General features: G+C 49.3%; 1 protein-coding gene across 1 annotated transcript in view; it reads right to left on the reverse strand.

Annotated features, from left to right (window-relative positions):
* Window positions 1-26,544, reverse strand: part of CFAP45 (cilia and flagella associated protein 45) — a 523,391-nt gene that overhangs the window by 115,645 nt on the left and 381,202 nt on the right. Inside the window, exon 9 of the mRNA XM_078668990.1 lies at window positions 21,593-21,706. Coding sequence (XP_078525116.1) covers window positions 21,593-21,706 — 114 coding nt within the window. The remainder of the gene's footprint in view (window positions 1-21,592; window positions 21,707-26,544) is intronic.

The raw sequence follows: 26,544 nt of genomic DNA on the forward strand, positions 1-26,544 counted from the left end.
AAATCAAAAGTTCCATGCAGCGAATCACCCCCAGTCTGCTGGACTTGTTGAATGTTGCAATGGTACCTTGAAGCTGAAATTAGCTAAGGTACAAGCGAGCACTGGTCTTACATGGCCGGATGCCTTGCCGTTGGCTCTTTTGTCAACAAGGACGACTGTGCATTCTCGAGTGGGACTTAGTCCGTATGAAATCGTGTTTGGTCGTCCTGCGAATGTTTGGGGTGTGCCTCGTCCTAAAGAATACAGCAGTATGGAGTACCCTATGTTGGTGGATTACTTACATGACTTAACTGCTAAATTACGTGTTCTCCACCAACAGGTCTATGACAGTCTACTGACAGCAACTGCGGATCCAGGACACACAATTCAACCCGGCGATTATATTCTCACGAAGAATTTTCAACGAACAAAAAAATTTGGTTCCGAGGTGGACTGGACCGCATTTAGTTTTGTTAGTGACTCGAACTGCTGTTAGAGTAGCTGGCAAGAAGAACTGGGTGCATGCCACCCACTGTAAAAAAAGTTCCATTGCCCTTACCATATGACAAGTGGGTGAGGGGAGGTATAGCCGATTCTGAATGTAAAAAAACTCTTAGATTTGTTCCATTTAGTGATGCTCATTTGACATGGACACGGTCAGAACGCGAGGATGATGATGTTCTGCAAGCTGCTGTGCCTCCTCATCTAAAGATTGACACCACCAATCCGGACCTTTTATTTAAGGATTCAACTGTACCTAATAAAGAAAGCTACAATCTAAGACCGCGAAAGACTGTACATATGGACAAATAAAGTTGAAACTGGAATTTTTTATATAGTGAATTACACCTTGTCATATCAAGAGACTTTTTTTTTGCTTTTTCCTTTTTCGAGTCACCGTCTGGACTCAGCCGTAAGGTCGCGGTGTAAAGACTTGGGAGTGCAAGCCGAAAACACAAGGTCGAAGTTCTGGTTGGTCTCAGGGCGTTCCCTGGACTGACAGACGCATTCCTTAGCACAGAACACCCAACCGCCGCGAACAGCACGGTTAGAGGATGGAGGGCCAGATGTAGGTAAAACTTATTTACCGATTCTTAATTACCGAATTTTACCGATTCGGTAATTAAGAATCGGTAAATAAGAAGTGGGGGTATGTAGGAACATCCAGATGTTCCAGTTACCGAATCGTTAAGAATCGGTATTTACCGATTCGGTAAATACCGACCGGTAATGCTCCATTCATTCCTATGGGCTTTGAAGCCCATAGGAATGAATGGGGCATTACCGGTCGGTATTTACCGATTCGGTAAATACCGATTTTGACAAGGGTGCAGGGGGTGTCACTTTGACACCCTCTAGCACCCCCACAAAAGGTTCGGGGGCCATATGGCAGGCATACCTGCCCTAAGGGCAGGTCTGCCTGTCATATGGCACAGGTGTGCATGCACACATGTGCATGCACACCTGAATCGGTATTTTAACATCAAATACAATTTGATGGTAAAATACCGATTTTGTAGGCCTTGTGGGACTCAGAAGAGTCCCACCTACATATCAATTTTACCGATTCGGTAAATATACCGGTCGGTAAATTTACCGACCGGTATATTTACCGAATCGGTAAAATTACTGATTTTCCCTGTTTACCAGCCCCTACATATCAAATGCCAAATACCGGTCGGTAACGGCCGAATTTGGCCGTTACCGACCGGTAAAACCCTACCTACATCTGGCCCGGAGTCTTTTGGGTCTGAGAAAGGTGTTGAGAAAAGTGGTTTCAAAATGAAAATGTGTACATTGGTTCGTAGCAAATGTTTTTTAATAATGTGTTTCCTTATGCTTGTGAATATTACGTTAGCTTGTGTGGGTTGGATTTTCTATGTTATACAATTGCCGCTTACATCTACCTCCCAACCTACTCTTTCTTTTTCTACTGCATCTCCACATGAGTTTCATACTTTACCTGAACATGAACAGACACGAAGATCAGAATTTGTGAATAATTCGTTTATACAGATGTTGCATCAGCATCAGCTAGTCATAAATACCACGAATTGTTGGGTGTGTGGTCTTATGCCACACACTACAGACAAGGGAATGCCATATTTGGTTTTGCCTTTTTCACCTAATGGGTCAGTTTGGGCACTCCAATCGATGTTTATCTATGCGAACGAAGCCTCTCCAGTGCGTTCTGTTAACGATAACGTGAGCAAGAATGCTTTGATACGGAGAATAGTCGATATGATTAGAGATATTGATGCGTATAATGCTATCCCTAAAGATGAGGTACGAGCATATGTCGGTTGGAATAAGATGACATATAGTGTTAGCTTGACGGAGAAAGAAAGGCAGCGAAGGTCTCTTCCTATTTAGATTATACCCCACCGAGGTCATCTTTGTTTGCAAGGTAATGGTCAGAATCCGAGAGCTCAGCTTGGTAAGAGTGTGTGTGTTCACACATACGTTTATACGTCCCAGAAATCTCCTCCGTTCGTGCCAGCTAAAGGCACGTATTTTGTCTGTTATGATAGAGCATACACATGGTTGCCATCTGATTTTTCCGGCACATGTTACGTGGCATTTTTGCTTCCCCCTACATACACTGCTGTTTCCGATTACCATAAGACAAGATGTGCTAGAGGTGTAATCGATGCGAAAGATACTGTCGCACAAGAAGCTGGAAACTTCTTTAAGGGTTTCCTACCCTTTTGGGGTCCTATGGCTAATAGTAGGAATATTCGTCAGCTTACGAGAGTGGTTGAGGCCACTATAAATGAGACTGCAGGTGCCCTTAGCAATATTACAGCTGAGCTTCAAGCGGATCGCCTTATGACATTACAGAACCGTTTTGTTTTAAATATTATACTTGCAGATAGAGGTGGGGTATGCAAATTGATTAGATCTAGTTGCTGTGTTTTCATACCAGATAATGCCCCGACAGTGTACCAAGCCATCTCTAGACTACATAAGATCTCTGAGTCTATTCATGTGGACGAAGGAGACTTGTCGTTGATGGGATGGTTATGGGAATTGTTATCCAAATGGGGATGGAAGATTCTGATGTTCCTTGGTATGGCGTTAGCTATCCTTTTATCGTGTTGTTTATGCATCCAGTGTGGTCCCGCCATTTGTAGTCTTTGTGCTACGATCTGTGTGAGAAGACCAGTCCTGAGAGAAGTGAAGGATAATAAGATGATGTTACAGCAACACCTTGATGACCTGATGAGAATAGATATAGACCTAGATTCAGATTGATATGAGTTTAGGCTATTGCCTACGTAATGGCAAAAGGAGGGTCTGAGGTTCTGTGATTTTGCATGCTTTTAAAGTGCACGACTTTCTTTTCTAAACATGGGTTTTTTGCCATGCGTCGTGACTGCCATCTGGTGTTGCCTTTTACGTAGGCCTCAGAAGTTAGTCTGCGAGCAAAGCAGTCTGACCTTTTGTGGGTCATGTGTACATTAACTAAGGTTTCCTTCGTGCGCTGGAGTTAATTTCAGAAGCTGGCCTTTCACCTGGAATTGACCCTGCCAAGCCAATTTCCCTGCAAGATCGTTATCCACTTTCCCAATCACCATTCAAGACATTTGTTAACTTTTAAGTTTCTTTACGTTTCTGTTATCTTGCACATTATCTGAAACTACTTTTCTTTACTGTTTCTTCATTTCATGGGTTACGCTTTCAATTAAGGGTTTGTCCGGGCCTTCCAGATTATTATTTAGATATGCCTAAATATTACCTTGTGGGTTGGGACACTGTAAAATGAGCTTTACTATATGATGCTGTGTGATGTCATGTATTTTCTATTGGTTGAATTTTGGTGCAGGGGCGTGCATTTTAAATGTACCTTTTTGTGTATAAATAGGGATGTCTCGCCTTAGTAAAATTGAGCAGTTTCTTGAGTTGTACACCGTGTTGTGTTGCTGGGATTTCTGCTACTAGCTGCAGCTAATAAATTTGATCTCTGACGCCACCTAGAAGTATTCCGTGTCTCTGTATACCAAGGCAAGGGAACCCAGAGGACTTTGAGCGTGTCCCCGGCGCCGCTGGGTACTTGAAATCCCAGTTCTTCAGGAACCCCCAGATTAAACGCTAATGAACCCATGGGACCCGAAGGTGCTCCAGAGGGGTATATAGCTCTATGGAATACTCCATACATAGCATTAAGATAATGCGATGGATCTTGACCCGGGCCAGGGAAAGGAGGATAGGCCCCCGGGACAGATTCTGATGTAGGCTTTACCGTGTTCGGGCCTGCTGGCGCTGACGGCGGAGCAAATGGAGTCGCCTGCTCATCCAGCACAGGAACCTCTTCCACTGGAGCCGGAGAATGTTTCGAAGTCGGTGAATGAACTGGCGTCGGAGATCGAGCTGGAGAAGCTGCAGGAGAAGCCGATCTTGCAGGAGAAGCCGGATTCAAGGGAGAAGGAGACACAAAGTCCTTACAGCGTCGACGAGTTAGAGATGTCGACTTCGGAGCCGCTTCTCTATCAGAATGGCGTTTTGAAGAATGCCTCTTCTTCTTCTTATGCTTCTTGGCTCTCGAAGCATGTCCCGATGTCGACTTCGAGCCCGACCTCGACCTGGAACGAGCCCTCAACCTTCTTCTACCTTTTTTCTCCTTCCTCATCTTCGCCATGAACAGTTTCACTTCTCTCTCCTTTAATGCCTTCGGATTCATTTTCTTACAGCAGGCACATCTCTCAACGTCGTCATCCGATGACAGACACCAGACACAATCTTCGTGCGGATCTGTAATGGACATATGTCCTCCGCACTCCCTGCAGGGCTTGAACCCAGACTTCCTCGACAACGACATCCTTGAAAGGAAACAAGAAGAAGCACAGAAATACAGCCAGAAACACAAAGTAGCAAGTGAAACTACGGAGAGTCCTAGAAAAACCGTTATCGTTGACGGCGCGGAAAAAAGGGAACTGACGTCAACATGCCAACAAGGCTCTCCTATGGCTCCAGTGACGTCAGCGGAGTCGCAAGCGGAGCCGGGCTTCTGTGACGTCGTCCTCGTTGGCGTGGAGAGCTACAAAAAATTTCCGAATGCTGCTGGCGCAGGGGATATTCGCAAGGTGAGGAATCCACTGGCAGATGTATCCATCAGAATTGTAAGAACTGATCAGGCTGAAGAGGGTCTGATGGGGATCCAGATTTTATTTTATGGCACAAGGTCTCTAGTGTCTCACAGGATAAAACAGGAAAAGAAGATATAATAGTGCTGGGACCCCTGGTGGAAACTGCACTTTTTGTTATTGATGCTGGGTGGGAAAGATGAACAATAGTTACTTATCTGTAATCTGTGGTTCTCCAGTATTGGTGTCTTTCATAGATTCACATGCCTGAATCATTCCCCGTCGTCGGAGTGGGAGTCCCACGGTACATAAAAAAGCAATAATATGCCTATAGAAACACCAAAACCTTGGTAACAACAAACCAGGAAGTAAAGTAGCCCAAGCTACAGTACAAAAAACTTCCACACTCATGACTATCCTAGTCATTTTGTATAGACCAAACTGCAGCCAATCAGGCGACAGCACCCACCAGAATGTTCTCCCCAGAGGCTCAGGCTCTCAGATTTTCTGGCACAGGAGTGAAACCAACATAATCGCCTGAAGGAGCCTCTGAGGGGAGGTGGGCGGGTTCATGTGAATCTATGAAAGACACCAATACTGGAGAACCACAGATTACAGGTAAGTAACTATTGTTCTTCTCCAGTATTGGGGTGTCTTTCATAGATTCACATGCCTGAATCAGAGTAGATAGCAGTACCCATAACATAATGCTCATTAGACGCTCTCTGTATTACAGTATACATGCATAATAGTAAAATTGAAAAACATGTTATGAGCGTCTAAAAAGAGCATAGAGGAGGAGGGAGAACAGAGGCTCACCTTATTTGAAAAGATTGAGAAGAACTGCTCTTCCCACCGAAGCATCTGCATCACTGGCAGAGTCCAAACAGTAGTGCTTGGTAAAGGTGTGCCTGCTGGACCAAGTTGCAGCTCTGCAGATTTGAAGAAGAGGCACACCAGCGAAGAGAGCGGTAGAAGAGGAGACCGCTCTTGTAGAATGCGCCCTTGGTAAAGATTGTAAAGGGCTTCCTGCTTGTTGATGACAGAGTCCAATTGCTGAGGAGACCCACCAGGCTATTGTCTGTTTGGATACAGCGCATCCCTGGCGCAGTTTTCCATAGGTCAAAAACAGTTGGTCTGTTTTGCGAATAGTGGCTGTTCGTTGAAGGTAGAACTTGAGACATCTCCTGATGTCTAAAGAGTGTAAGGGCCTTTCAGCCGCTGATTGTGGATATGGAAAAAATGTTTTGAGAATTACCGGCTCATTAAGATGAAAGTCAGATGGAACTTTGGGCATGTATCTAGGGTTAGTACGTAGTACCACAGAATCTGAAGTAAATTGCAAGAAAGGAGATTTTAAAGTGAATGCCTGAATGTCACTGACCCTTCTAGCTGACGTCAATGCTAAGAGCAAAGAGACCTTCCATGAAAGGAACTTGAGATCAATCTTATGAATGGGTTCAAAGGGGTGACGCATGAGTTGAGCGAGCACCACATTCAAGTACCAAGATGGAGGTGGACGTCGAATTGGAGGAAATATACGGAATAGTCCTTTAAAAAATTGTTGAATTATCCTTGATGAAAAAAGAGAATTAGATCCGTCCTGCCGGAATCTGGAAATGGCTGCCATAAATACTTTCAGAGTTGAATGCGATAAACCTGATCTAGCCAGATGAAGGAAGAAAGTCAAGATCTGTTCTGGTCTAGCATGGATGGGATGCAGATCGGCAGAGCGACACCAGGCACAAAATCGCTTCCATTTGAGCTTGTAGGTCTTAATCGTGGCTGGCGCTCTAGCATTGGCCAGAACTTCTTGACAATCAGCAGGGATGTCTAAGTGGGCAAACTCATTGTGTTGAGGAGCCAAGCTGCTAATTTCAAGGAAGCTGGGTCCGGATGGCAAACTTGACCCCCTTGAGGGGTCAGGAGATTCGGTATTTGTGGCAACTGAATTGGACTGCACTCGGTGAACCAATATTGTCGAGGCCACCTTGGAGAAATCAGGATTAGGCGACATGGTTGTCTCTTCATCTTCCTGATGACCTTGGGGACTAAAGGAATTGGTGGAAAGGCGTATGCAAATATCTAAAACCAGTTCATCGAAAGCGCATCCCCGCATGAGTTCATGGAATCCAGCTTGCAAAGCGTGGGCATTTCCGGTTCTGATTTGTCGCAAACAAATCCAGGTCGGGGTGACCCCACTCTCGGAATACTTGATCCAGGGTCGGCTGATGGATCTCCTATTCGTGATTGGATACATCAGACCTGCTGAGGGAGTCCGCTAGCACGTTGGAGACCCCTGGAACGTGGATCTCTGAAAGATTGATGTTGTGATCCAGGGCCCAATTCCAAATCTCTTGCGCTTGACGAGATAGCAGTGCCGACCTTGTACCTCCCTGTTTGTTTAGGTAATGCATACTGGTTGTATTGTCTGTTCGAATTAGAACCGTGGAACCCTCGATGATTCTTTGAAAAGACTTCAGAGCTAGAAAGATGGCTCGTAGCTCCAGGAGATTTATGTGCCACTTTTTCTGTTGTACGTTCCATTTTCCATTGATTGTCATTCCCTGGAGGTGTGCACCCCATCCCTCCAGAGAAGCATCCGTGGTAACGATAAATCTGGGCACCTCTGTCAGGAATGCATATCCCCCTTGTAGGTTGAATCTTTGCATCCACCATTGAATGGAGTTTCTCATCCGAGGAGGTATGTTGATCATGTCTTTGAATGATCCTACCACCTGCACCCACTGAAGACTGAGCTCTTCCTGCAAGGGCCTCATCTTGAGACGACAGTTGGGGATGAGAGGGATACAGGAGGAGATCATCCCTAGGAAAGATTTGAACCTGCTATCAGAAACGCACTCTTTTTTCAGCAGTATGGAAGCCATCCGGTGGATCTTTATCTGCCTTTCTTTTAAAACAAAATGAAACAAAAACTTGGGGGAGTTGCATGTCCAACGTTGCGCCCAAGAAAGACTTCCTTTGAGATGGAGTTAGATGGGACTTTTCGAAATTGACTGAGAAACCCAGGCTCTGAAATAGTGACAGGCACCTTTGAACCTGTGCTTCTGCTGTGACTAGAGAATTGCCTTGATAAGGCAGCCGTTCAAATATGGGTACATTTGAATTCCTTCCAAACGAAGATGAGCTGCTACCAGAGCTAACATCTTTGTGAAAACTCTGGGAGCTGAACGCAGTCCAAATGGGAGAACTTTGAACTGAAAGTCCCTGCCAGCCACTCTGAACCTTAAAAACTTCCTGTGCCTGGGAAGGATGGGCACATGGAAGTATGCATCCTGAAGGTCAAGTGTTGCCATGTGATCCCCTTCTGAAAGAAACTGGAGGATTTCTTGAAGTGTTAACATCCGGAAGGATAATTTTTTGAGGTATTTGTTGAGGGCACGCAGGTCGAGGATGGGACGCCACTCTCCCGACTTCTTGCGATAAGGAAAAATCTTGAATAAAATCCTCTCCCTCTTTGCAATTGAGATACCTTTTCGATTGCTCCTTTCTGAATCATGGCATATATTTGGGAGAACAGCTCTTTGAGATGAGCTGGTGGTGGACCCTTTGGGGGAGAATTTGGAGGGGTTTTGACAAATTCCAGAATGTGGCCCCTGGATACAACGTCCAGGACACATCTGTCCGTAGTAATCTTGGACCAATTTGATAAGTAGTGGGATATTCTTCCTCCAATTTGTAAATTTGGCTTGGGTAGAAGTGGTGGCAGGTTGTTCTTCTCACTTGCTCTTGTTGGTGTCTCTTCCTCGATAAGAGGATTTCCTTTTTGTCTGGGAATAATTATTTCCTCTCTGACCATACATTTGTTGTTTGTACGGTTGGCATCTTTGATGACCTTGCGTGTTGCTATATGAACGCTGCTGGGAGTAACCTCCTCTATTGGAGAAATTGCCTCTTCCTTTTGCACCACGAAAGGGCGACTTATGGAATTGCAGAGTTCCCAGCGATCGCGCTGTTTCCGTGTCCTTCTTTATGGCTTACAAAGCCTCATCCACGTGTTGGCCGAAAAGAAACTCTCCATCATAGGCCATGTCCATGATTTTAGTCTGGACTTCTAGGCGAAAAGACGTAGATTTGAGCCATCCTTGCCTTCTCAGAACAGCTGCACCAGCCAGCTGTCTGAAACCTGTAGCCGCCACGTCCACCGCAGCATCAATTATTTCAGCCGACGAACATTCACCTTCATGTAATATATTCTTGGCTTCAGACTTATCAGGCTCCGAAAGCTTCTCAATATAAGGCGCTATGTCTGACCACATTTGCCTATCGTACCTCCCAAGTATCGCTAGGGAGTTTGCAGCACGGACAGTAGTCGCCGCTATAGTTGAGACATTCTTGCCAATAAAATCTAGACGTCTCCCATCCCTGTCAGGGGGAGCAGTGACTTGCGAAGAAGGATTCCTGGCCCACCTCTGAGCCGCCTGGGTGACAAGTGAGTCCGTTTTAGCTTGACCAATAAGGCATGCCGGTGAAGTCAGAGGCGCCTTATCTACTCGAGGTAGAACTGCAGGGAGAGAGTTTGGCGTAGCCATTATCTTCAAACCCTCCTTCCAAATAAAGTCAATTATTGGGATGGTCTTCACCTGCCTTTGAGGTTGATCTTTAAAATCATACAGGAAGCATTCATCCTGTTTAGTCTCCATGGTGATTAGAAATCTTTTCGTTGCCCTTTCCATGATCTGATGAAAAGTCGCGATGTCTACCGGCGGAAAGTCCGCCGTAGGTGGACCAGCTGGAGAAGGAGTTTGAGCTTGATATTCGTCCCACTCCCACAGTACTGACTTGTCATCTACTTCACCCTCTTCTCTTTTATCATCAGAGGTAACATCATCCTGGGTGTGATGAGATGGTACCGGCGAAGGAGGTATTGTAGGTTGTGTCTACGAGATTGGCAGCGGAGAAGATTGTCTTGGAGGTCTTAATGGTGCCGTAGATGTTTGTGGCATAGGCGTTGAGAGGCGTGAATCACCGGACTCGGAAGGTGGGAATCGGCGGTAGTAATCACTCAACATATATTGAGGGTTATGGAGTAAATCCAATGGCATCTGCGCAGTAGGCACCGACACGGGAGCCTGACCAGAAGGCTGAAGGAACTGTTCCTCTTCTTCGTGATCTTCATCCTGATATTTTATAAGCAGCTCAGATGGGCTTCTGGCTGCACGAAAACTTTCATCTTCATTGGATTCCTCCTCTTCCTCCTCAGAATCTAATAACTTCTCCGGCAACTTTAACGGTGATAGAACCGCTAAGGATGATCCCCGTCTTTCTAGCAATGAAGCAGTCGTAGACGACGAAGGTAAAGGGACTGTAGACGGCCTAACTGACCACACTTGCAGTTCTGTACAAGCTGATAAAGGAGGCATCGACGGTGCCACCGTCGTCGGAGTCGTGGAGGGAGAAAAACCAGTAACGGTCTGTAGAACAGCAATCTTCGTCGACGTCGACAATGCTTTCGTCGACGAGGCAATCGTCGTTGACGATGATTTTGAGACGAGGTAATCTTCGTCGACGGTGTGGCTGTCGACAATGTAATCTTCGTCGACGATGACGTCGTCGACGGGAGTGTCTTCTTCGTAGCTTGGGCTACTTTACTTCCTGGTTTGTTATTACCAAGGTTTTGGTGTTTCTATAGGCATATTATTGATTTTATATGTACCGTGGGCAATGATTAAGGCATGTGAATCTATGAAAGCCACCCCAATACTGGTGAATTGTAGATCTCCTCAACTTTATTCACATTCGCATTGTGAGTTGGAAAGGGATTGTCAAGGCCTTAGCTGAGGGAGGATTTTTAATGTCATTAAGCAAGGAGAAAATACTTTTTGCGGGGTTATTGCTGCTCTTTATATTTTCTGCCGTATCAGTTTATGGTAGGTTTTAATGGAAGAGCGATAATGAGTTTTAAGAGCCGGCTCATAGTTACATCACCAGGCCCTTTAAAGAGTTTTGCAGTTTTTCTTCGCCTGTGACTATTTTGCATTGAACCAGGGATTAGTGTAGGGGCGTGGTTTCAGCGCCGACCGGGATGGCTGCGTGAGCGAGTTGCTCCGCGCCATTCCCCGTCTTTTCTCCTGCTGACCGTCGCCCCGAGCTGCCTGGCGGCTGGAATCGTGGTCCGGGGGGCTGGTGACCTGTTGAGGAGCGTTTGACTCCGTCGGGACCCTGGCCGGTGGACACGGGCGGACCTGGTGTTCGGCGTGACCTGGCGAGCGAACAAAGCCAAGATGGCGGCGCCGACTGCCTGAGAGCTCCGGGAGCGGAGCGGTGTGGGGCACCGGAGCGGCTGTGGGCTCCTGCGGGGCACTTGTGCGGCAGTGAGCAGAGCGGGGGCCCGTCGGAGCGGACCCCGCGCCGCGGAGGAGGCCGACGGAGATTTACTGGCGTGTGCGGAGTGTGTGGCACCCCTCCCCCACCCGATCCTCGGACGGCAGAGGAGCGGAGCCTGCATTTGCGCTGTGCCGGCTGAGGCACTGCTGGACTGGGAGGCCGCCCACCCCCTGGCTGACCCGTCATAGGGGCAGACGGGACGCAGGGGTGAACAGTGAGCTGGTGGGGCACTGGGGGGGGCGGCCGCCCAAGGCGCCTCGACATCCTGGTGCCCAGCAGATTAGGAGGTGGCTGTCGGCCCGATCGGTGGCGGGGGTCCCGCCCGCTGGACAGCGAGGACGCGCCGGGCTGGCGGCGTGGTGCTGAGCCCCACGGCGCATGGTGTCTCGCGGGGGCCAGTGTTGCCCAGGGCCTCGCCTGATTCACTGGCCGCCCCCTCAGTGGACTTTGCCCCCCCTTGCCCTGGTGGGCCTTGCGGGTGTTTTCTGAGTGACTGTGGGGCGCCGAGGAGCGCACTTCCGGACTGGATCTGGTCGGAGGATTGTGCGTGGGGTGCAGTTGACGCCGCGAGCTCCCGCTTGTCCTGAGGATTGGTGAGCCGCACTGGTTGGGGTGCTCCGCGGGGCGTTTCTGGTGGGCCTCGCCTTTGTCCGAAGGGGCCGCTCGAGTGGCTGAATATCTGCATACAAGATGGCCGCGCAGGGAACTGGCGACGCCGTGCCATCTGGACAGGGAAGCAGGAGGCCGGAGGACGTGCCTGGCGGCTTCCCGACGGAGTCCTCACCGCAAGAACAGAGGCTCAACCTCCGCCTTGATGCAATCTTAGCCGCGATAACTGCTACGAAGGAGGAGCTGCACCAGGATATTGCGCAGGTGGCGTCCGGGCTCGGCTTGCTGAGGGCGGACCACGCCAAGCTCTCGGACCGGGTGAAATCCAATGAACAACTGCTCCAGGAGCTGAAACCAGCGGTGGTCGCGGCGGAGCATAAACTTGATGACGTTGTCCATCGACTGGCGACTTTGGAGCGTAGGGTGGAGGACGCGGAAGGACGCAACCGCCGGAACAACGTGAGGGTGGTGGGGCTTCCGGAGAAAATAGAGAAGGATGATGCAGTGGCCTATTTGGAGGACTGGTTCCGCACAGTGGTGGCGCCTGAGGGTCTGTCCCCCTTCTTCTCCCTGGAAAGAGCGCATAGGGTGCCCGCGAAGCCTCCCCTGGAGGGCCGACCGCCCCGACCGGTGGTGGCCAGACTGCTGCACTACAAGGATCGGGATCTGCTGATCCAAAAGGCGAGAGATCGTGGGCCCTTCCAAGTGGACAACAGCAAGGTGACAATATTTCCGGACTATACGCAGGAGGTGCGGCGGAACAGGGCTTCTTTTCTGTCGGTGAAAAAGGAGCTGAGAGAGGAGGGGATTCAATACTCCTTGCTTTTTCCAGCCAAGCTGCGGATCATCGTTGACGGCAGGACTCAATTTTTTCAAACACCCGATGCAGCTTGGTCCTGGCTGGAACTGTATCGAGCAGGGACGGATCGGGCGCACAGGCCAGCCAGAGATCGGGAACAACCGGTCAGGGTCAGGAAGTCGCAGCGCATCCGCTCCCGGAATCGACGTCAACGGGCCGAGCGAGAGGCGCAGATGCTGGCCGATAGACGGAGTGCGTTGGAGGCCACGGCGAGCATAACGGGATCGCAGCAGGAGGACGCCTCCAGGGGTTCGGCATCGGAGAGTGAAGGTTTGAAGACTGGCGATGAGGACTCGGAGGTGGGGGGTGCACAGGGGCCGGAGGTTACTCCACAAACGTCTGATGGTATCTTTAATGGGTGAGGCTTGTGGCGGCTGGACTTTGGTATGGCCTGGACGCTCCTGACTTCTACTGGACTGCCAGGTATGGGGCTGCATTGGCAGCACGGGGCTATGGGCGCGGGGTGGTTGCTCTGTCGTCCTGGTTCGGGGCTCCATAGTCCCAATCAGACCCTTAAGGTCTTCTGTGGTGTCGACCACAGATTAGTGTGATGTGTGGGGTGTTTGAGGTTTGGAACGGGGCTGAAGCTGGGTTACTAGGCCCTGTCCTGGGGAGGGGGAGGGTGGGAGTTGCAGGGGATGTTTTGAGGGGGTTGTACAATTGCTGCGATGCGGGTCACATTTATTGGCGTGCGCCACTGTTGGGATTGCTGCTCTATGGGGACGTTACCTAATTTGAAATGTATCACATGGAATGTCCGGGGTATTCGTACTATGGTCAAGCGCCACAAGGTGCATGCCTACTTGGTGAGGCGGGGCGTTCAGATAGCAATGCTTCAAGAAACTCCCTTGACACAGCAGGAATGTGGGGCATTGCAGAGGAGGTGGCGGGGTCAGGTGTTTGGCACGACTTACTCAGCATTTGCCAGGGGGGTGTTGATATGGGTCAGAGCAGGCACGCCATTCCAAGTCATGAGTCAGAAGATAGATCCGGAGGGTCGTTATGTAGTGGTGGAGGGACAGCTGTATGGAAGGGAAGTGGTGCTGTGTAACATCTACGCCCCCAACGCTGAGCAGGCCCACTTCTTTGAGAGCTTGTCGCGCTCACTGGCATGCTACTTGGCAGGCCCTATCCTCCTGGCGGGGGATTTTAACTCCATTACGGATGTGCGGTTGGACAGGTCACACCCGCCTTTGGTGGACTCCCCAGTGCGCAGACTTGCGACCCATAGGCGGGACTGGCAGGAGAGGTGGGGCTTGGTGGATGTCTGGAGGGCGCAGCACCCCGGAACTCGGGATTACTCCTATTTCTCGGCGCTGCATGATCTGCATGTTCGTTTGGATTCGGTGCTGTGTTGTGAGTCTCTGGCGAAGGTGGTGCGGCACACTGAGTACTTGTCTAGAACCATCTCGGACCATAACCCGCTGCTGATTTCGGTGCAATGGCAGTTGGCGAGATCGGCGGTCCCCACATGGCGACTCCGCCCGGAGACGCTGGAGGACCCAGCGTTCTGCGACACGGTCCGACAAAGCATTGACGACTATTTCGCGATCAATGCTGGGTCGACGGCGACCAGAGCGACTGAATGGGACGCGATGAAAGTGGTGGTGAGGGGGATTTGCATGGGCCGGTTTCTGACTGTGAGAGGAACCGTGCTGTCTGACCTCGCGAAAGCGGAGGCGGTGCTGAGAGGGGTGGAACAGCAGCGTCCAGAGAAGCCGGAGCTGCAGGACAGCCTGTTGCGTGCTAAGGAAGCGGTGGCGACTGAGACGGAGAGACTGCGGTGCTATGACTATAAGTTGTATGCGGTGAAAGTGCATGAGGAACGTGATAAAGTGGGCACGCTCCTTGCGAAGCTGGCTGATCCGAACCCTAGGGGTTGTCCGGTGCTGAGTGTACGAAAGGAGGATGGGATGGTGGTTTGCTCGCAGTCCGCGGTCCTGGAGCGCTTTCAATCCTACTACACAGGCCTATATACCAGCCACCTCGAAGCGGAAGCCACGGACATTAGCGATTATTTAGGTCAGATTCCTTTGCCGGTATTGGATGAGGAGGAGGCCCGGGATATGGGGGGTCCTGTTACCCTGGCCGAAATTAGAGGGGCGATTAACCATATGGCGCGGAATAGAACCCCTGGGGTGGATGGGCTGCCGATTGAGTTCTACGCCAAATTTATGGAAGTGCTGGCGCCCAGACTGCAGGCTGTGTATGCGGAGGCGAAACAACTGGGGCGATTGCCTGACTCTATGACGGAGGCGCTGGTTGTGCCCCTGCTGAAACCGGGCAGGGATGCTTTAGATGTCGCCTCTTTTCGTCCGTTGTCTATGTTGACTGTGGATTATAAGATTTTGAGCCGAATCCTGGCCACCCGGCTCCTGCCACTGATGACCTCTTTGGTGCATAGAGATCAGGCGGGATTCATCCCCTCCAGGAGTACCTCGATGAATATCCGTCGGCTGATTGGGGTCATTGATAGTGCTGCCTTGGCGGATCCGGGCCCGGTGGTGCTGGCGGTTGATATTGAAAAGGCGTTTGATAGTTTGGAATGGGATTTTTTAGATGGTGTGCTGTTGAAGTTCGGGGTTGGGGAGGGGTTCCGAGGCTGGACGAGAGTGCTCTATTCATCGGCTAAGGCGCGGGTGCGGCTAGGGACGCTGGTCTCCTCGGTTTATCCGGTCTGTAGGGGCACGAGGCAGGGCTGCTCGCTATCCCCTCTGCTCTTTGCTCTAGCGATGGAACCCTTAGCGGCACAGGCAAGAATGGGAGTTGTCTTCGACGGGATTGCGCAGGGACTTGACTCGCATTATATATCGTTGTACGCTGACGACTTGTTACTGTACCTGGCGGACGCTGGAAGGGCTCTGGAAGGCGCGGTGGATATGCTGGGCAGGTTTGGGAGGCTTTCAGGCCTCAGGGTGAACTGGACTAAGACTTGTGTGTTTCCGTTGCGGAAGGCCACGCTCTGCCCACAGCTCACGAGGCCGGTGGTGTGGGAACCATCTTGTTTTCTGTACTTAGGGGTGCGCATCTACCATGACACGGCGGACCTCCTTGAGGGGAATGTGGGGCGCTGCATTAGGGCGTTGAGAGGCAGTATGGACTTCTGGGCCTCCTCCCGCTATCTGTACTGGGCCGAGTGGCACTGTTGAAAATGGTAGCACTCCCGAGACTTCTCTATTATTTTAGAACGTTGCCGGTGTGGATCCCGCAGGGTATCTTTAGGGAGCTGAGGACGTTGGTGACTGGTTTTCTCTGGGGCCACGGTCGCAGACGGGTGGCACTGACCACCCTGCTGAGACCCAAGTGTGAGGGAGGGATGGCCGTCCCCGACTACGAGTTATACTATCTGGCAGCGCAGCTCCAGGTCCTGACGCAGAACGTGGCCAGAGACTTCAGGGGGCCCGAGGATGGCCGGGGGGTTGGCGTTCAGAGGCATGTCTGGTCGTCTATCGTGATGCAACAGAGACTGGCCAGTAGGGAAGTCACGATAGAGGAATGGACACTCAGATTGTGTTGGAACAGATATATGAAGAGGGCTGGGAAGCGCAGGCCGTACGCCCCGGAGATTCCGTTGGGAATGCTCACTGCCTTACCGCACGGGGGGGATTGGTCCCAATTGCTGGAGTGGGAGGACCTGGGCTTGCAGATGGTAGGTGACCTTTATGTGGATGGGGCGCTGGCCCCGTTCCAGACCTTGCAGGAGCAGTTCGGCCTGCCGAGTGGTTCCTTTTTGCTGCATGCGGCGGTGGTCGCGGCTCTGCGGAAGCACTGGGGGGGCGGATTGGCTGAACCGGAGGTGTCGGCGGTGTGCCAATATGTGGTGATGGCTGCGGGCACCGTCAAGGCGGTGACATGCCTCCAGAATAGGATGCTGAATGAGGGTCTGGCTCCGTTGGTCGAGTTGAAGTCGCGCTGGGAGGCCAGCATCGGTAGGCCGATTCCGGACTCTGTTTGGGGTCAGGTGCTACACAGGGCCTGGAAAGAGACAAGGAATGCGAGATTCCAACAGGTGCATTATTTTGTGCTCCATAGGGCATATTTGACCCCGGAGAGGCTACGTCGACACTTCCAAGTGCTTGACGCCATGTGCCCGAGATGTTTGGAGCCCGAGGCAGATCTTGACCACATGCTGTGGGGTTGCCCGAGGTTGGGGGACTACTGGTCCGAGGTGGGAGACCTCTTGAATGCTGTCACGGATCGGGAGGTGGACTTTGATATGGCCGCGTGCCTGCTTCTTTGGTTCCCGCACACCAAAAAGACCAAGGTGACGAGTAAATTCATTGGGTTGGGACTGATACTGGCGCAGCGAGAACTCACTTGGCATTGGAAATCTAAAGAGGGGCCGTCTGCACGGAGGTGGAGGAACGAATTGGTGAAGTGGTCGGGCTGTGAGAGTGTGTCACGAATGCGCCAGGCGACTAGAACGGGTAATGAAAAGAGCTTGGACCTAGCACGGTCGTGGGAGATGGTGGTGCAGGCATTGAGGGACCACCTCACTGAAGGCGACGAAACTGATCAGTTATGAACTGGGATTCCGTGTGACCACTTGTTTGTTACAACTTCCTGATAGTTGTCCACCTAGAGCAGGGGGGGATTGGTGATACCCGCGTCAGCAGCAGTTGGGGGGGGGGTTTAGAGTAGGAGTTGTGGGAGGGGGGGGTTTGCCGGCTAGCGGCGACTTCCCGGAACTGGATGGCCCAGGAAAGTAGTCATGCTGATTTCGTGGTATGACATTGAAGTGACCTGGGATTGGATGGGGGGGAGATGGTTGGTTGTTTTGGGATAAAAGCAGATATGAAGTGCTACACTTGACCCGTGTCCCGCATAGGGCATGCACCGAGGTACCTCCAGCGAACTGACTCATTGACACGCCGCCCAGCCTCCGGGATGTGGGCTAATCGGCTGTGTATTGCATTGCTATTGTGCTGTATGATGGGACCCGCTGGTGTATGGGTTGGTTTGTTGGTTGTGTTTCTTCCTGATTCTGCAATAAAAATATATTTAAAAAAAACCAAAAAAAAAACAGGGATTAGTGTAGGTCTTACGACGTGTAGTAAGTTTGGCAGGAATGTGTACATCAAGAGCCTGCAAAAGCCACCCATTGACACATCTGTCAGCAGCCTCAACGTCATCCGGCAGTTGGGGTGTTTGGGAACTTAAGGTAATCACTCACAAGAAAGGGGAGAGGGTCAAAACAAATCTCCACTACCCCAAACCCCCTGGTATAGCTTATAAATACACAAAGGGGTAGAGAGGACAACACCCAACACAAGTAAACAAGCAAGCAGTGGCACAAATCGTGTGTTTTGAAAAACTGCCCTCACTCACACACAAATGTGTGTGACATGCTTCATCATCGGGTCTGCTTACAAAATGCCCTGGCATAGCCATGCACAGGGCGGAGCATAGGGAGGGGGAAACAAAATACAAGACAAACACAACAGTAATAAGACAGTGATAACCAAATAAGTGTTACCCTAGGACTGGGTATAGTGATAGACAAAAGTGCAGTGGATAGATTGTGCTATTAAAACTGGCTCATGGATACCTGTCAGACCTTTATTCATAGGTTCCACGGTCAGGATTAAAAATAGTGAAGGATGGGAAGTGTTTATAGAGAAGATCAAGTTCCCAAAACACCCCTCCTTAGACTGCAAAAGCCAACATGTTTCGACCGTCTTATAGTGCCCCAATGAACAGGTCACGCCGGTCTTCTTCAGGACATCTATCAGTCCCAGCCTATTCTCTCCCCTTACCTCAGTCAGGAAAATTTATGGGGAAATAAAAGCCATGTGGAGGTAAATCCCGCCATCAAGGGGTACCAATACGAGTTTATTAGTAGATTAAACTCGAACAAGCGCCAGGCGGGGGGAGCTCCTAAGAACACAACTGTTTCGAACACTATTCGTGCCCGCTCCTCCGGCGCCGCGAAGGTGCTCATGAAGAGATTGACGTTAAGCTTGTGCCAAGGGTGTTTTAGCCGAGGCTCAGGGTCAGTACATAGTGGCTGATTCACGTAAGGTAGAGCCATAGAGATGAGAAAGAGATCGGTCCACGCCATGGGGAGCGGGGTAAAATTCTAAGGGTAGAGAACACTGTGTCAAGAAGATGACTAGCCAAATGAGTAGAACTGACCACAGATTGCGGTAATTGAAAGGCAGCGAGACCTGCCAGAAAATCTGCAGTTTCATAATTATGATGGTCTTCAAGATGGAGATTAAGATCTCCTAAAATAGTGAAGTTGGCAGATCTAGTGGCCAAAATGGGAACTAAATTAATGAGAGAGTCCTTGAACCTTCTAGATTTCCCAGGAGGATGGTAAATAAGTTGTCCCATCAGGGTAAAATTGTGGTTAATAAAGATTTTAAAAGGCCACTTTCACTGTCCATCATTGGTTCTTTGGTCAAACTGCAGGTAAAAATACTTCTATATATTATTGCTACCCCTCCTCCCCTGCCGTCCTCTCTGTTCAGTGTCTTTATTAAATAACCCTGAGGAAGTGCTAGCTGGGGTTCGAACACACTGGGGGGGGGGGGGTAATTCAGGTTTCTGTAAGAAATAGGAGGTCTGATTCTTCTGATTGGGTCAAGTCCAATACATCTGCATAATGTTTAACTAGGGAGCGACAGTTAAGGCTAAGAATTTTTAGAGTCTGGGGGGGGTTTGGTAACGAGACCTTCGCCTCGTACAGTAACCCGCATTGGTTGCAGTCGGGTGTCCCATCAACAGGGCACCCGGCCTGATGAATGCAAGGGTTGCAGCTAGTTTTAAGTAGGAACAATTCTTTAGCAGAATATGTTCGTTTAGTGGCAAAATGGGCAAAGTGCCTGGTGCCTGGCGTCCAGGTGCGGACGGGCGCAGGCGGGCTTGCCTTAGGCATGCCTTCAGCACGGCAGCGGCGCGCCCGCTGCGCGCATCAGTGCAGCATCTGCACAGTGACCGTCCTGATAAGGCCGGGAGGCATAACTGGCTCCTCTCCACCTCGCATCTGATTGGGAAAAGCCACCCAATCAGTGGGGATCCAGTCACTGGCGGAAAAAGGCAGAAATAAAGGAGGTAGAGAATGCTGCAAATAGGTAGCGAGTGAGCAGCTAAAAACAGCTAAAAAGGACTGTAGTCCCGCACCACAGATACAATCACTCACTCACAGTTCATCAGTTATGGCAGATTCGCGCGTCCGTGCAGCGACCATCCTGATAAGGCCAGTGGGCATAACTCCCCGCCTCGCATCTGATTGGGCAAAGCCACCCAATCAGTGCGGATCGAGTCACTGGTGGCAAATCCTCTCTAGCACATAAAAAGAAGACAGTACCTCCGGCTCCACCTCCTAACATAACCATCATTCCAAGTAGGCCACCATATTGTTCCCTTCTGTGTGCTCTGGGAGGCCTATGACACAGATATTGTTCCTCTGTAACCTGTAAGTGCGACTCACTCCATTGCCGGCTTGCCATGCTCCCATCAGTGCTCAACTCCTTAAACATTATTACTTAAAGTACAAGGGATGTGTATTCTTTGTCATTTCAGCTTAAATCTGGTTAGTTTCTGAACTGAAGGCAACAGCTGCACATTACTAATCCTTTACATTGGTCATTTCGGGCTACTGGTTGTGCGAAAAGCGGGACTGCTACTGTGCTGACAGCAACTTATCAGGGTTGCGAAAATGAATATTTACTGAATAGCGGCTGGTCGTTGGTACTTTTACCTTACCAGATTGCAACTTGGGATCAACATCTCTGAGCCCGTCTTACATTTACTTGATAGCAACTTATCAGGGTTGCGAAAATTATTATTCATTGAATAGCGGTTGATTGTTGATATATATACCTGACTTGATTACAACCTGGATTGACATCTTTGAGCCCGTTTTGCACTGACTTGCTGGCTACGATACCGTACCTGAACTGATGTGGCTGGTATTTCTACATTGAGAACCACCTTGATTCGCATGCAGATCTATACTCATCATTAATCTTATTGTTTGGTCACACCGCCAAATTTGAACTGATGTTGACGCCATCATTGTACTGCAATATATTCTGATGATTTGTATGCAGATCTTTACTCATCTCTAAAATGCATTGATCTGCCTTGTATAGACTGCAGCTTATTTTCTACTAACCCGGTGAACATACAAGATATCTCTCCATGATACTCGTGCCTTGATGAAGTCCTTGTGTGGGACGAAACACGTGTTGGCGCTGTACATGCTGGGAAAATCTATTTTATGAAATTTGAATATCAATAAAGAAAAATATTGAAGTTACTCAAAGTGGACTCTACTTGAATTCATCTTGGATTGTTTGGATCCTGGTTATCTATTGGAACATTGTCTGTTCTCTTGATTTCAATCTCTATGACAGATAGAGCTTTTGTGCTGAGGGCTCCATACTTAAGCCCAGACTGAACAACTAGTGACCGTTCGGAGTGCTGTAATTAGAATCTCAAATTCTCAATAGTCTTTGTGGCATTCACTTCTTGTGTATGCATATAGCACCTTGAGGTAGTAGGTGTCTTGAGTTTCTTTAGCACCCTCTGTTTATTTAATCATCTGTTGCTCCTTATATATCGTGTATTATATGCATATTTTAATTGTATTATAAAGAATTGTGCGAACGCTTCCTTCGGGAACACTACTACCTAAATTTTGTTTGCTTTACATTGGAAGTGATACAGTTTTTGTTTGGGTTAGCAGAGGTGTTTTGTGTGTTACCTGTTCTGCCCGGTGGTCCTGAGACTTCTCCTGAAGTGCCCTCAGACGCGCTACTTCTCTCTCCTTTTCCTTTCTTATCTTCGCCTGCTCAGCTTCATACTCTGCTTCTCGTGCCTATGAAAATCAGGAAAAACAAGAGTTCATCCCTTGTGCAAAGAGTCTGTGCTCTTTTCTGTTAGTCACAACTTCTCAGTTTAGCCACCAATCACATGCTGATGCAATTATTAAGGATAGGAAGAAGATTTGTGGTAAAGAAAATATGTTCTCAAGCATGAATGGAGGAATCTAGAGCACTACAGCTGCTTTTGAAATATAGATGTGAAGAGACCACTTGTGACACCAAGACCCTTATTTTGGCGGAGCGGTGGCATGGGGGTGCAAACCGCCACGTTACTGCTTCGCCAAAGCTCACGCTGCCCGCTTGCCACATTCTGACTTTCTAGTAGTCTGGCAGGTGGGCGGCATGGCAATCCCATGGTGGTGCCTCTTTTAAAGGTAGCGATGCTATTAAAAAAGGCTCCACAATGGGACCGGACTACAAAGTTCCTGCACAGCATGGACTCGAAAGTCCATGACATGCAGGAACCGATGTGCATGCACACAGGGGAACACATTTTATGCCCCCCTGTATTCCCACATATGTTTCAGACACAGGGGGGAGTCTGTAGGGCCCCCTTAGATTCTTCTCCGCCAGGGTTTTCATGGCAGTGGAATCACCATGAAAAGACTGGCTGAGAGGAAACTCGTACTATGCTTGGCGGGACCATGGCAGTCCTGCCAAGCATAATGCGGCCTCTGACTGCCGCTCCTGCGCCAGGAACAGTGGTTTCCTGGCAGAGCTGGCAGAACTGGCAGTCTCAGTGCAGTCCGACTGCCACCATGAGTCTGGTGGTCCTCGGACTGCCAGACTCGTAATAGGGGCCCTAAGTGGAGGAGTTATAAAAGCCATTAAATATGAAGCGCAGATGAAAGCAAGTGGAGGCAACTTGTTAGCTCCCATCCAACTGCCTGACTTCTCCCTCAGTCACTTGGATTGCAATGTGACACCATCTATGACATACTCTATGACCACACATCTCCCACCTTTGAAAAGCAAGTTGTGGTAACAATAATCAATAACCACATATGGTACAACATCGCTATAGAAAAAAATTGGCTGTCCAGGTACCCGGAAAATGTCCTCAATATATGGGTATTGCATCTCATAACCAGGAGCCCATATAGCATGTAAAGGTACTCGAGAGGACACATCAGCTCCATTATTTAAGTTAAGTGCTACAATTGAGAATTACCTTCTTGAAAATTCACATTAGATTTGGTGTGTTGCACATTGAGCAGCCTACTTTCACCATAATAGCATTACGATGAACACCTACAACACAGACAGGGTCACAGGACACTGACAAACTCCTGTTTTGTAAAATGTGTTTCTGCACTCAGACACGTTTGTAGGAAGGTAGGATCTGACTGCATGGTTACCCCCACTTTTTGCCTGGTGTTTTGCTGGTTTTTGACTAGTCTGACTGGGATCCTGCTAATCAGGACCCCAGTCTATCTGCGTTCGCCCTTAAATTGTCATGCATGTACTTTGGTACACTCCAGATTGGATACTGGGGTACCCTTATAAGTCCCTAGTATATGCTACCCATGTACCCAGGGCATGGGTACCGCAGAGGCCTCCAATAGGCTGAAGCATGTATTATGCCACCCATAAGAAGCCATGCAAAATGGAACTACAGGTCTGCTACTGCAACCTGTGTAAGATGGTGCTTGCACCACTTACTTTAGATATAGTTTCACTATATCTACAGGTCACTACACTTAAAATGTATGAGTCACCTCTATAGCAGGCAGTATCAATCCTGAAGGCAGGGTGCTGGGTTTTAGTGAGAGGGTGCCCCTGCATGAGTAGAGCCCCTCTGCAGCCTTTGGAGAACATTCTCCCGGGTTGTCTGAGACTCAGCCGGACATATAGGTACAGATGCTTTATAACCTCGCGGTAAATGCTATCTCGAAAACGGCTGCATAGAAACATATCATGTTTGGTATCTAACGCCTTGCGACCATACATCCACAACGGTAACCAGTGTGAGAGGTATGATTCCACCCTTCAGAAGTGAGCTTCATGGGGTCACTGGTCTATTCCGTGCCAGCCTTCTCGACCCGGTCAGCACAAAATGGATGCTGCCAACCAGAGACACATTTCTGCTCTCCTGCTGCTGAGCCAAGCTTGAACAGAGGAAGGCAGCACAATAGGCATCCTGTTACAGGGAGGTGTGACCACCTCCCAGATAGGATTTAGTGTATTGGGGCTGGGTGGGTCTACTCAGAGTGCCTGAAAAGTCTGCACTTGGGGCACATTTGGTGTCCCTGTGCATAGTCCAGCTCAAACCAGTTCTGGGAGCCATTGGCTCCTGCTCTGGCGCAAACTGGACAAAGGACATGGGTGTAACCACCCCTTTGTCCTGACCCTCCCCTAGGAGGGTCCCCCGAATCTATCCAACCCCTTCCCGTGGTTGCAAAAGGCCTTACCTGGCTGTAAAACTTTAGATTCTAAGTGGACAAGATTCTACAAAAAGAAACCACTGACCTTCGACCGTCTGGACACTCTGGACTTTGCTGGACTTCGACTGGGCCCAACTTCGTCTCCCTCTCCGTCCAAAGCTTTGTCTGTGCCCTTGCTCCATACAGGTTCCGTGCTGGAACTGTGGTGCACTAAGGACAACTGAAGAATCTCCCTTGAAGTGAAGGAGTCACTCCCTTGCAACTGCAGGCACCTCAACGCAACTGACCGGTCTGCTGATCCTGTGCTCCTGTGGACTCTGAAGATTTCAGCAACACAGGAGGTGGGTTTTCGAAGGTCACTGAGGTCGATCTGCCATGTTAGCAAGTCCGAGGCCATTATCCCTTGTGGGGACTGCATAACCCGAACCCCTATGCACAGTGTCCATTTGCAGTTCCATATGCTTGTTGGCGATTCCCGAGCTTGTGCATTGGACTCCGTGTAGTCCTGACCCTGAGCAGTATTTGCACCAAAGAACTCCAGCCTCCTCACACAGAGTGCTCCGTGGGCTGGTACTTTGCAATCTTGCTCAAGGTCCCCTCGCGACTCCTGGTCCTTCGGCCTGTGGGTCCCCATGATGGTCATCTTGATTTCTGTTGGGCTTTCCTGGTTGAGCCAGACGTGCCCTGACTCTCCATTGCTTGGTGAGTCCCCCTGGACCTTGCTGGTCCACAGCGTAACCTGCTTGACCTTCCTGCTTGGGTTGCTTTTGCCAAGGCTTCTTGGTGCTCCATCTGGACATTAGCTGGTCATTGACCCCTCAGCACTCAACATCCTTTGTGGGACAGCTCATCTCCGGCTCCTGGTCATCCTCGACATCTCCTGGACCTCGTGGCTGCAGAGTCAAGCATCCCTTTTTCGCACCTGAAACACCCGACATCGGTGGGCATTCGTCTACCGAGCCCCTGGTCACTCTGAAGTGACCCAGACTCTGTCCCCTCTGCTTTCAGGTTCCTTCCTTCCACAATCCAGGCTTGGATTCCTCCAGACCCTTTTCACCTTCACAGCAGAAGTACTTCTTCACAGCCCTCCATTGAGAACAACAACGGTTTCCGACACTACTCCAGACCTATGCTCCCGGCTCCTCTAGGATAGGTAACTCGGGTACTACGGTATCCACGGGTGGGGTGGCTCTCCAACCTCTTAAGTTCCAAAGGGTTTGCTCGAAGTCCTCCCAGAAGGGTCCTTAAACTTAAAAAATTGTAACCGTGACATTCTCACAGAATTGTACGGAGCCTGCGGTTGTGTTAGCACACTGCACCCGTCCTCCGTTGGGTCCCTATCTACTTACCTTGGATGGTCCCTTGGGGGCCCAATGATTCTATGTGCTCCAGGCTGTGCCTGATCCAACTTGTGATTATTATACCACTATTTTAGTATATGGTTTGGTCTCCCCCTGGAGCCCACTGTATATTGTGCTACTTACAACTTTTCTATTGATCTTGTATTGTGTGCTTTGTGTTCTATCATCTTGTAGAGGATACTAGAGAGTGTCATATTAATAAATACATATTTTTATATAACTACTGTGTGGTTCTCCTTTCATTTAGTCAATATAAGAGTCGATATTCTGGTACAACAAGCTGCTTTACATTCCTTCAAGATTAAGCCTGATGGCTGCTGTCCACAGCTACCACTAGGATAGCTTTTATAGGTTATCTTTAACATCATTCATCATAAAGGTCGCTTGGACTGGTGCAAGGTGCCCACTTTAATTAGTGGACAGCATATACCAGGCCATCTTCTCACAAAAATCCCTTGCCGGAAAATCATAGGGTTCGAACCAAACGTCCTTTGGATGATAAGTCTGTAATCATCTTGTTACTGTTAACTAGTTTATTTTCTTGCCAAGCTTGGGGCATAGGAAAACCAATGCAGTTTATAGTCAAAAACCCACGTAGAACGCAAACCAGAACTAGTTTTTTCACCTCTGCACCAATTCAAACTGAGATTTACCAGATGAAACATGAGGGTGGTCCTGTCAACACAAAAGAGTTCACACACAGACTCAGTCGCATTTGTTTAATCCTCACAGCACTTTGCACACATTTGTCGAGCACACAGTTATAAAGTTTGACTATGCAGTTACTTTGAGGACGATACCTAAGAGTCCTTAAGTGTTTAATCCCCATCTTGGTCATAAAGCCACACCTAAGAGAAGAGATAAACTGCACCTCATCATCTTGGAGTACAATCTCAGGAATACCTTTGTTAGTGAACAAATCACGGAGGAACTCAACAACATTGCTTGAAGTGGGCTTGGGCAAGAACCTCATATACACCCCCCTTGATAAGAGATCCACCACAACTAGCAGGTTGCATAAATGTATGTCTAGAATTTAAATAGGACCAAGAAAATGGAGGCACTTCTTTTGCCAAGCTCTAACAG

The sequence above is a fragment of the Lissotriton helveticus genome, chromosome 12 (genome assembly GCF_964261635.1).
Source record: "Lissotriton helveticus chromosome 12, aLisHel1.1, whole genome shotgun sequence".
Taxonomy (NCBI): domain Eukaryota; kingdom Metazoa; phylum Chordata; class Amphibia; order Caudata; family Salamandridae; genus Lissotriton; species Lissotriton helveticus.